Here is a 12,403-nt window from a genome sequence, read left to right as displayed (position 1 = left end):
AGAGTAGGGGCAGATAAGGGAAGCAGGGGTCTGGGCAAAAGGGCAGAGCAACATTCTGTGCCCATCTCCAGTGTGTTTATGAGGAGAGGGCTGAAGAACAGGCAATAAGAACTTACCTACACCGGGCTCATTCAGCGCACTGTAGCGCTCTCTTAGGGCAAGAGGGGTTAAAGTTCGCCTGCGTTCCTCGCTCCCAGCAACCTAAAACAGGTATCAGGCAAAGGACTTTGTGAGAATTGTTTCTTATGGGAAAATAATAATTGTCTGGACAATGTAGTAGTTGCAATGCAAAGAGATATCAAAAATAAGATAACACATTTGATTTTGTATATAAAGATTTTGGACTTCAAAAAGAAGTGAAACTAAGTTGTGAACTTAGTTAAAATGTAAATGCTCAGGGAGAGATACAGTATCCTTTACTAATTTTGGCATCTCTTGTAAAGAAGCGTGAAAAGCTTAGAAACAATTTCATTTTTTATTTCAGTTACACCCTCTCTTTATTAAAAATTGTTCAAGTACATTCCTGGGGCTGTTGGAGAGATATAGTAAGCTATAGCCTACTTAACAGTGGCCGTGAGGTGCTTGCCCACATTTTAATCTTTTGTTTTACATCAGATCCACCAAGTTCATACTGAAAACTTCAATTTTAGTTTTATCTGACCAAAGCAAACAGTTCAAGTTGTTGTCTCTTTTGACCCATTCAGAGGTGGACTTGCTGCTGTGCTTTGTTCTCCTACAGAATCCATGTCTGCTTGTGCTTAAAGGGGACATCCAAAATCCACTTTTTTAGCCTTTAAATACATTTTGTAATGTACTTGGAGTCTGTAGGAGTTCAGAAACGTTCAATTTAGTTTTTCCAGGTGTTGCGGAGATAGCTTTAATTTCTGCTTGGGTCATATTTTTCAGTCCGTTCAGTTTTCTCTATCCTGTATTACATTTTTTTTTAACTATTAAGTGCTAAATAAGGTCATGGACTTCTGGCTAATAAATTTTGCGTATCCACAGCCATTTTTATATCTCGCTGCAATTTTGTAGTTCAAGCTTAAGTACAGTACAGACCAAAAGTTTGGACACACCTTCTCATTCCAAGAGTTTTCTTTATTTTCATGACTATTAATATTGTAGCTTCACACTGAAGGCATCAAAACTATGAATTAACACATGTGGAATTATATACTGAACACAAAAGTATGAAACAACTGAAAATATGTCTTATATTCTAGGTTCTTCAAAGTAGCCACCTTTTGCTTTGATTACTTCTCTGCACACTCTTGGCATTCTGTTGATGAGCTTCAAGAGGTAGTCACCTGAAATGGTTTTACAACAGTCTTGAAGGAGTTCCCAGAGATGCTTAGCACTTGTTGGCCCTTTTGCCTTCACTCTGCGGTCCAGCTCACCCCAAACCATCTCGATTGGGTTCAGGTCCGGTGACTGTGGAGGCCAGGCCATCTGGCGCAGCACCCTATCACTCTCCTTCTTGGTCAAATAGCCCTTACACAGCCTGGAGGTGTGTTTGGGGTCATTGTCCTGTTGAAAAATAAATTATGGCCCAACTAAACCCAAACCGGATGGAATAGCATGCCGCTGCAAGATGCTGTGGTAGCCATGCTGGTTCAGTATGCCTTCAATTTTGAATAAATCCCCAACAGTGTCACCAGCAAACCACCCCCACACCATCACACCTCCTCCCCCATGCTTCACGGTGGGAACCAGGCATGTAGAGTCCATCCGTTCACCTCTTCTGCGCCGCACAAAGACACGGTGGTTGGAACCAAAGATCTCAAACTTGGACTCATCAGACCAAAGCACAGATTTCCACTGGTCTAATGTCCATTCCTTGTGTTCTTTAGCCCAAACAAGTCTCTTCTGCTTGTTGCCTGTCCTCAGCAGTGGTTTCCTAGCAGCTATTTTACCATGAAGGCCTGATTCACACAGTCGCCTCTTAACAGTTGTTCTAGAGATGTGTCTGCTGCTAGAACTCTGTGTGGCATTGACCTGTTCTCTAATCTGAGCTGCTGTTAACCTGCGATTTCTGAGGCTGGTGACTCGGATGAACTTATCGTCCGCAGCAGAGGTGACTCTTGGTCTTCCATTCCTGGGGTGGTCCTCATGTGAGCCAGTTTCTTTGTAGCGCTTGATGGTTTTTGCGACTGCACTTGGGGACACTTTCAAAGTTTTCCCGATTGTTCGGACTGACTGACCTTCATTTCTTAAAGTAATGGTGGCCACTTGTTTTTTTTTTTACTTCGCTGCTTTTTTCTTGCCATAATACAAATTCTAACAGTCTATTCAGTAGGACTATCAGCTGTGTACTGTATCCACCTCCTGCACAACACAACTGATGGTCCCAACCCCATTTATAAGGCTTGAAATTCCACTTATTAAAACTGTGAAGTGAAAACCATAAAGATGACTACCTCTTGAAGCTCATCAACAGAATGCCAAGAGTGTGCGGAGCAGTAATCAAAGCAAAAGGTAGCTACTTTGAAGAACCTAGAATATAAGACATATTTTCAGTTGTTTCACACTTTTTTGTTCAGTATATAATTCCACATGTGTTAATTCATAGTTTTGATGCATTCAGTGTAAAGCTACAATATTCATAGTCATGAAAATAAAGAAAACTCTTTGAATGAGAAGGTGTGTCCAAACTTTTGGTCGGTACTGTATACCTAGTTCGGTTCGGTTGTTGGGTGTATTAACCCACACAATACATTACCCCATCCCCCAGCATCAGAACCTCTTCGAAGTGCTTCTTTAAATTTGTTTTATAAATAGAAATGTCCCCACATCAATGACGAAATTCCTATTTCCCCACTTCAAGGACTTCAACCTCCGCCAGTTTCAAGAAGGATTTGCCGACTGACTTAATCTGATTAAGTGTTGGTTCCTTCTCTCTATGGAAACTATGGACACAGCAAAGTGGTAAGCTGCAAATAAGGCTAAAATTACAACAAACTTTATTTTAGACATGAATTTATTGTGTGTTGATATGATGTCCTGGCCATTGTTTTCATAGCAGTAGCATCGTGCCTTCTGCTTATGTTAGCGTTGTGTGCTCCTTGAGGACATAATTGTTCTGCGTGTTTTGAATATTATTATTACATAAACAGTGCATTGTTTTTGCAGTCTTTGTCTTGTTTCTACCATGATAGATAATTGTTATCGAACCACAAAATCGCCGAACAGGTTAAAGTGGTGCACTTTTTGACCTGGAGGGGGATGGCCTGTGAAGTGCATCAGTAGCATTTAAAGAGACCGCTCCAAAACAAGTTGCTCTCAGATGCACCTCAGAACAGGGGTGAAAGAGGAGTGAAAGTGGAGCTAAAATAACAAGGAATTCAGACCAATGCTTAGCAGTTCCACTTTATATAGACCACAACTGAATGATTTAGGTGTGAAAAGGAAGAATTTAAAAGTTTGATATGTCCCCTTGAAGGACACAAAGTGGCTGGATTTTCTACCAGGTTCATATTTATTGTGCAGTTTTGGCAGCAATCCAGCCAGTGTGTGGTTAGTCAATCTGAACCAAAAAGTCATAGTTCATCCATGAATTCAGTGGGGAAATAATACTTTTACATGGGGCCAAGGTGGTTAGGAAAGTTTTTTTTTTCCCATAAATGAAATTTGTAAATTGCTTTTTGTATGAACTCAGGTCATCTTTGTCTGACATAAAAAAAAAAAATACTTCAATTTCAGTGATGAAATGGGAGGAGCAAATATTTTTTCACAACACTGTAAATTATTTAAAATACTTTGGTTACTTTAACTTTATGAATTGTTTGGAGAGAAATTAATGTAGTATCTGATGTTTTATTAAAAACAATAATTTCTTGACATGGATTTTTCCCCATTTTAAGGATTTCTAAACATTATTGGGTGCCAATAATAGTGAAAAGCATGTTACATGGAAAATGCATGTTTTCATACCTTTGAAGAAGTCTGTCAGTAAAACAGTATAAAAAGGAAAATCTTGTTATGCAAATGTATCAGAAGGGTCTAACTGGCAATTTTTTATGGTGATATTTTAGAGTTTTTAAATTCATAGGTAACTAATAAAAATATAAATGATTCATCCTGTACTACTTAGGATGTGTGCTATTTGTTAACCCGGGTGGGCAGTATCTGAATGTTTTTGAACACAGATGGAGACAAATAAGAACATTTTAACGTAAGACAAATATGTATAATTTCAGATATAAGCTTTCATGTTTTAATGCATGCAATATCTTACCTTGACGCAAGGTGGCATAGTTATATTAAGGTTACACAGGACATGTTGCGAATCCTCGTACTTTGTGCATTTCCTCAGAAAAGAAAGAAACCCGGTGGCTTCCTTGTTGCTATCCCTGACCTAGCATAGATAGATTGCAGAATGAAGAAGGAAGGGAGAAGAAAAATAGAAAAAAGAACGAATGGAGAAGAAAAGGAGAGAATGTGAAAGAAAGAGTGCACAAGATGATGCACATCAGAAAGTATTAGAGTGGAGCAGAAAAATAGGAAGGAGAAGCCAGAGGAGAAGACAAACAAATCAAAAAGAAGAATTAGATCTCTCCACAGTGTCTTGAGGTTGGTGCGCAGTAACATTGGACAAGAAGCAGGGGGAAACAGGGATGGAAGCAGTCCACAGGCAGGCAAGAGAGAGAGATTTACCTGCACATTTTACCTGGGCATCTGTCAGATCAGACAGTTACAGAGTGACCATGAGAGAAAGAAAGAGAGACAGTGAGACAGACCAAACAGACAGGCGAGGCCGCAAAGACTGGAAGGCAAGCAAAGAAAGTGAGGGAGACACAGGGCATGCAAACAAGTACCCAAGAGAGTCATATAGGTAGGTTGTTTGTTGCATGGCTACAGGAATTCAGGTAGGTGATACTAGACAGTACCATAAGTTACACCGACAGACATGGATGAAAAAAATTGGCTATACTTGGAGAAAATGAATGTATACCGTACAACAGAATGAAAATACATCAATATGGTCAAAGGACAGACAAGACACTTTATACACAGTTTCATGTAGTTTTCAAAGACTTTGGATTTGCTTGTAAGTGTGGGCTAAATTTCATTTTGGAGTTCGACTTGCAGTGTGGGCTTGATCTTCTGAATAAATTTACACATTACACATGCATATCTTTTCTGTAAATACCTTTGTACATTTAAGATTGCCTAAATCTGTGTTGAGAAATATTTTATATGTATATCCCGAGTTTACAGCAGACGGCTCCAAATGTAAATACTACATTAAGAGTCAAAACCAGCACAGAGAACTTGGCTGATCAAAACTGAGATGTTAAAAAAGGAAGTCAGGGAAGGTACAAAGGTTCAAGAAGCTATTTAATAGGAAACAAAGTTTTACAGAGCCATGGTGGCTGTTCATTCTGACTGCTGATAATGTTGGCAGTCTTTTAAAAGATTCTCACTTTATATAAGGGGTCAATGTGATAACATTTCAGGCATGTACTTCAGGCAAGTATTTTTTGCTAAAACTTCAGAAAAGGGTTTATTGTTTTACCAATCACTTAAAAAAAGCTAAAATAAGAATGATTACACAGTTTGTCAGTACAAAGCCCTGAAAATCATGTGTTTTATAAGTTTTATGGTTGAGTGTCTGAAAGGAATGGTGATGAAGCAGACTATTCTCTGGTATACTGTGAGACCTTGGTTTTTCCAAGTCACTGCTAGACATTAACAAATACTCTTTATCTTTACACTGCTTTATCAGATGTCAAATGGTGTAGAGTATTCAAATGTTTTAGTGTTACATAGAATGGGGACCGCACACTTGAGGCACGTGATGTCGCCAGGTACGGCGGAGCTGGGGCCCCACCCTGGAGCCAGGCCTGGGGTCAGGACTCGTCGGAGAGAGCCTGGTGGCCGGGTTACTCCTCGCGGGACCCGGCCGGCCAAGCCTGAACGAGAGACATGAGGCCCTCCCCAGTGGGCCCACCACCTGCAGGGGGAACCATGAGATATTGACTAGAAATAGTCGGGCTCACATCCACTCACAGCTTGGGCTCTGGCACCCATCTCCTCCAGAGAGGCTGGACTCTTTTCTACTCTGGAGTGGCCCACGGGGAGAGGCAGCGAGCTGGGGTGGGTTTGCTTGTTTCCCCCCAGCTCAGCTGTCTCGTGTTGGGGTTTACCCCAGTGGATGAGAGGGTCGCATCCCTGCACCTTCGGGTTGGGGACAGGTCTCTGAATGTCGTTTCGGCCTGTGGGCCGAGTGGTAGTGCGGAGTACCCAGCCTTCTTGGCGTCCCTGTTGGGGGCGCTGCATAGTGCCCCTCCGGGGGACTCAATTATTCTGCTGGGGGACTTCAACGCACAGGTGGGAAACAACAGCAACACCTGGAGAGGCGTGACGGTAGGAATGGCCACCTCAATCTGAATCTGAGTGGTGTTTCATTGTTGGACTTCTGTAATAGTCATGGATTGTCCATAGTGAACACCATGTTTAAGCATAAGGGTGTTCATCAGTGCACTTGGCACTGGGACACCCTAGGCAGGAGGTGGATGATTTACTTTGTTGTCATGTCTTAACACCTTCAGCCACATGTTTTGGACACTCGGGTGAAGAGAGGGGCTGAGCACTCCACTAATCACCACCTGGTGGTGAGTTGGATCCGCTAGAAGAGGAGAAAGCTGGACAGACATGGCAGACTCAAGTGCATAGTGAGGGTCTGCTGGGAACGTCTGGCGTTGTTGTCGGCCAGGCTGCCCTTTGTCACTGGTTCTGTTCTTACTTTTTATGGACAGGATTTTTAGGCACAGCCAAGGGCCAGAGGGGGTCTAGTTTGGGGGCCAGTGGATTTTGTCTCTTTTTGCAGATGACGTGGTCCTGCTGACCCCCTCTAGACAAGACCTACAGCATGCACTGGGGCAGTTCGCAGCCGAGTGTGAAGCGGCTGGGATGAAGATCAGCTCCTCCATGTCCGAGGCCAAGGTTCTAGACCAGAAAAGGGTGGCTTGTCCTCTTCAGGTCGGAGGGGAGTTCCTGCCTTAAGTGGAGGAGTTGAAGTATCTTGGGGACTTGTTCACGAGTAAGGGGAGAAAGGAGCGGGAGATAGACAGACTATCCGGTGTAGCTGCCGCAGTAATGAGGAGACTGTGCCAGTCCGTTGTGGTGAAAAGAGAGCTGAGCCGAAAAGTGTTTCTACCCTCACCTATGGCCATGAACTTTGGGTCATGACCGAAAGAACGAGATCCCGGATAAAAGTGGCTGAAATGAACTTCCTCCGGAGGGTGGTTGGGCACTCCCTTAGAGATAGGGTAAGGAGTTCGGCCATCCGGGAGGAGCTTGGTGTAGAGCCACTGCTCCTCCACATTGAGAGGAGCCAGTGGAGGTGGCTTGGGCATCTATACTGGATGCCTCCTCGACGCCTTTTTAGGGAGGTGTTCCAGGCACGTCCCACCGGGAGGAGGCCCAGGGAATGGCCCAGAACACACTGGAGGGACTTAAACTTTTAATGCCCATGTTATCAGTTTTTGCAGGTGGAGAATATTTAGTTTTGTTTCAATAGCACTCTTCCTCTATATATTATATATATATATATATATATATATATATATATATATATATATATATATATATATATATATATATATATTCACATATTATGGACAGCATTAATAAAAGCACTGTCAGCTTCATAATTAAGTGTTTATTAATCAATAATTACTTTGGCAATAATACTGACTTTCTGGAGAGCAGATCCTTGACGTGTTAAAACCAAAAACGGAATAAAACGTAAATAAAAAACCCCATATGGAATGAATGGTAAGTGATAGAAAGTTTTTGTGTGTAAACAGCCACATAAAGACAGACCTTGACAGAAACAGGCAGTCTGTTATCTCTGAAGGCCTGGAAGCTGAAGCTACGAGGCTGCTGAGTGGCCTTCCGAATGGGCACTAAATTCCCAGAACACTCCAAGTGCAGCGGTATGCCCTCCATAAGCTGTGAAAACCATCCCAATGTTAGAAAACAAATAGGCCATGACCATCCACTTTCATATGAATTACAAAAAGGTACACCACTAAAATAAAGAACATGTCAAAAAGAGTCTGTTCTTGGCCACCTTTGCTTGTTGTTATTGTGATTTCTGTTCTTTTTATCCTTTGTACTTACCTCAATATCTCGACTGCGAGCCACTTCTGTGAAGTTTTCATGCAGTTCCAGAGTCTTGTCCATCTTGTCATCTGTCATGCAGTAGCAACGCAATCTGCCTTCTCGCACTTCGTTCATCTTTGCAAAGATAACAAACTTTGCCATATATGGGACAGCCATGAGCTCTTTGTACAGCAAATTGGCAAAGGTCACTGCCTCTGCTGTACGTGGACAGTCTGCTAGCCAGAATCTGGATGGGGAAAAAGAAAAGTTTATAAAGCCAGCAATCTCAAAAGGGTTGTAAATAAAAACGGGAAAGAAGGAAAAATGGTAATAGATTTTTTTGTGCTGAGTTGCTTACCTTGCAGACACGTTGGTGGTAAAACTGGCACAGTTATTTGCGTACATCAGTTTGGTGGTTCCAGTAATGTCCTCCCACTGAGCTGGAGCTGTTCCACCTAAGTCACAAAGACAAACAATGTGTTAAATAAGCAAAGATACAGCTTGTTACAAAACCCGTAACAATTATTTTTTCATACCCCTAATCCCTTTTCACATTTTATTGTATTACAAGCACAAAATTCAATACACTTTTGTATTTGTATAATTTTTAGCCAATTGTTCCTTTCAAAAAAGCTCATACTCAGTTAAACTGATTGGAGTGTTTCTATAAACATATGCTTTTATGTTCATAGACAAGTTTTTACTCCCACATACTCTTAATTGCATTTATATATGACTTGAATATGCTTTGTTCTAGATCAGTTTTGAAATTAGAATGTCTGCCTCAATCTGAAGTCTGTTGCAGCCTTTAATAGGTTTTCTCTATTCATCTTATGATCAATGCTGACCATTTTCTTTGTTCTGCTAATTTTGAAGTATCTCACATCATTATATTGCCCCCACCATGTTTCTCGGTGGGGATATTTTAAACTGTATTTATACTGACATTAAATCGCTCAGGTGGATTTTTAATGTATTTAAATGACTTCTAAAAGGCAGCTGGGTGCATTGCGTCTTATTAAAGGGTATCACAATAAAGATGACTGAATGCACTCAACACTTTTCAGATTTCTGATTGTAAAAAAATTAAAATGAAGTCCCTAGGCTCCAGAGGATGATACTGCAACTTCAACAGTACGAGTTTACCATCAAACATACGGCAGGTAAAAACATGCCTGTTGCAGACACGCTCTCCAGAAAAGCCTTATCTGACTGTGATAACTCCCTCAGTGAAGGCATGGATGTGCAGGTTCATACAGTGTTCAGCAGTCTGCCTGTTAGTGACAGGAAGTTGCTGGAGATCAGGATGGAGACAGAGAAGGATCCGCAACTGCAACTGCTGGTGCAGGCCATACAAGATGGATGGCCAGATGAGAAGAGGAAACGTCACCCAGACATCACAGACTTCTGGAACTATAGAGATGAGCTGACAGTGATGCGAAACATAATTTTTACGGTGAGAAAATCATTATTCCTCCCTCACTGCATCCTGAAATGCTGTCTCATGCGGCGCATATGGGCATAGAAAAGTGCAAACAGAGAGCTTGTGACATTTATTCTGGCCCAGTATGAGCAAACAGATAGAGGAAATGGTTAGTAAATGCCACATTTGTCTTGAGCGTAGACCATCTAACACCAAAGAGCCAATGATCAGCTATCCAATTCCAAGGGAGACCTTGGCAGACTGTTGCTACTGACTTGTTCCTATGGACTAATGACAATTACCTTATTATTGTGGACTATTACAGTAGATACTTTGAGTAAGAGAAGTTAAACAATGCTACTTCTGCTGCTGTGGTTCATAAGTTGAAAGCGGTTTTGCTAGGAATGGCAATACCAGAGGAATAGGCGCCCACCTATTAGATGGAAAAGAAAATCAGGCTGTTCCTGCTCAGTTGTCTCAAGCAGAAGCCACTGAGCAGCATGCACCACCCAACGAAGCACTTTAGATCACGGAGGAAACTAGTTGCCTGGTAGTTATGTCATGTTTTAGAGAAATAGTAGAATAATAATAGTAGTTATTAAGTAATTCATTTGTTAAAAAAAAAAAGCCTCAAAAGGAAGAGGATGTTGTTTATAGGATGTGATTAGGTGGCGGTGCTTAACGTCTGTGTATCACGTGCTGACACTAAGTATTTTCATTGGTTGTCATACAACATAAATGCTGAATGGAGATGTTCTTCTGGCAGAGACAAATTGTGTATGTCAGTGCGTTGTGGATCATCTGACCAAATAAAATACTGACATATTTGGAATCGTCTATTTCCGGCATCATCCTTTTTCCTGCGCCATAGGACATTACAGTATTATTTTTCTTTCATTTCACAGTTGTGCACTACTTTATTACATAAAATCTCAATCAAATGCAATCATGTTTGTGATTGTAACATGAGAAAATGTGAAAAAAGTTCAAGGAGTATTCATACTTTGGGAGGATGCCGTATACTCTTCAAGAAATGTAAGAAAACACAAACTGTGGCAGTTCTAAGCCTGTAAGTGTATTATTGTGGTACCTTTTTTGGGCTTTTCTTACAGTACCTATAACACTGCAGAGGAGACGCAGGCTGGTGGTGTCTCCCTCGCCTGCATCTCGTGGACTTTCCCTCCAGGACGGTGGTAAAGGAATGCGCAGTCCAATCGGACGGTGAAATTTCCGCCGCCGTGGCTCGATGGTAACCACGGGGCTGAAGGTTGCCTGATTCCCAAGCTGCCTAGTTAGCAGTTCATCAGGGATTGGCTGTGCCTGAAGTTTATTCAGGGGGACAAAAGCTTAATGAGAAGACCCAGAAAAAAATTATTTAAAAAGATAAAGCCGAGCATGACTGAAGGACAAATCGAAAATTTAAAAAAGAAATACAGCGTATCAATTTCTAAATGATAGTGGAAAAGTTTGGAACTAATGCAAAAAAAAAAAACCCACCAAAAAGCTGAGGACAGAAATGTGCAACAAACTCACAGCCATACTCACACATGCAACAAAGTCATATTTCACACCTGACCCAACTCAGACCAGTGCTCAGTCAGTATGGTTCATAACTTAAATCAGGCAACTGAGGAGTGACGAACGGCTGGATAAAAGGAAAACATAAAACAAACCATGGTAAGGCAAAGCAAAATACAGATTCCTGCAATTTATTTTTCATTGACTGTTGTCAAGGCAAAAATATTAATTAGGTACACTGATGTAACCAAAACAAACCAAAAAAACACTGAAGACCCATGTTATGTAAAACAAGAAAGGTTGCATGACTGGTGTCTTATGTGTGCCAGCTTCACATACATACTTCAGTTCATGTCAGCTTATTTTTCTGAAACAATACTGGTCTTATACATTACATCATACTGTCTCATAATACATACTAAATCATGACCGCTGTTTACAACAAGCTATATTTGAAATGTTCACTTGTTGACCCACTTATTATTTTCATGTTTACTACAACAGTGACTAACTATGGTATGAGGTGAGAGTTGTTTCCTTTTTTTACTTTAAGATCTACATAAGCCCAGCCATATTTTGTAATAATAAACTGAGTATTCCTTTTCACATGTTGCCTAAATAAATGTTGGCTGAAAACACTGGGATATACGGTGTCAGCTTGAGTCCTAGGCTCACAGTATATTCCCTTATTTGCAAGAAAAGAGCAGCTTAAAGACTTAAAGCAATGAAAGCCAACATTAAACCAGCTGCTAAATATGCAACTATTAACCACAAAGGGTTTCCGCTCTAAGACTGAATGAAACATCAAACATCCATATGTGTATGTATATATATATATATATTATGGCATGCCGTTCAGGAAATTATTTATATTTATATTCAAAAATCTGAATATATTGAATGAACCTTGAATATATGGAATGAAAGTCATCAAGGAATTATGGGTAATGTGGTCCGTGGTCCTAAACAGAGAAGGGAAGGGCAGAAACTTCAAGTTTTTATACTATCATAACATTGTCGCTAAATTAAATATTTTCCAGATGTGTTAAACAAGAAAATAGACCTTAATATATTATCTGACCAGTCAGTTTATCAACATTGAGCATAATTTGAAATTTAGTCTGGGGTTTTTGAAACAGCAGAGCTCGGTTCACAGATCGCCTTGGCTGCTGAACTAACCGAACAGTTGGAGTGGGGTTTCCCCTCTCACGTATCGTATGTTGGATAAGCAGGTTGTCATTTCCCGTTACCCGTTACTCGTTAGTGACGGTTAAATTTCAGTTTTGTGGCGAATAACAGCAACAACCAGAATATAGAATATATGATTTTTCTCCTTAAAGTTTTGATATTTCT

General features: G+C 40.8%; 1 protein-coding gene across 1 annotated transcript in view; it reads right to left on the bottom strand.

Annotated features, from left to right (window-relative positions):
• LOC124872285 (ankyrin-1-like) overlaps positions 1–12,403 on the bottom strand; it is a 58,275-nt gene that overhangs the window by 26,307 nt on the left and 19,565 nt on the right. Inside the window, exons 25-30 of the mRNA XM_047372094.1 lie at positions 10,648–10,852; positions 8,468–8,564; positions 8,128–8,356; positions 7,828–7,956; positions 4,235–4,354; positions 117–201 (exon numbers count right to left, since the gene is read on the bottom strand). Coding sequence (XP_047228050.1) covers positions 117–201; positions 4,235–4,354; positions 7,828–7,956; positions 8,128–8,356; positions 8,468–8,564; positions 10,648–10,852 — 865 coding nt within the window. The remainder of the gene's footprint in view (positions 1–116; positions 202–4,234; positions 4,355–7,827; positions 7,957–8,127; positions 8,357–8,467; positions 8,565–10,647; positions 10,853–12,403) is intronic.

Source organism: Girardinichthys multiradiatus, chromosome 8 (genome assembly GCF_021462225.1).
Source record: "Girardinichthys multiradiatus isolate DD_20200921_A chromosome 8, DD_fGirMul_XY1, whole genome shotgun sequence".
Taxonomy (NCBI): domain Eukaryota; kingdom Metazoa; phylum Chordata; class Actinopteri; order Cyprinodontiformes; family Goodeidae; genus Girardinichthys; species Girardinichthys multiradiatus.
Note: the sequence above shows the minus strand (reverse complement) of the source record. Positions and strands in the feature narration are given on the sequence as shown.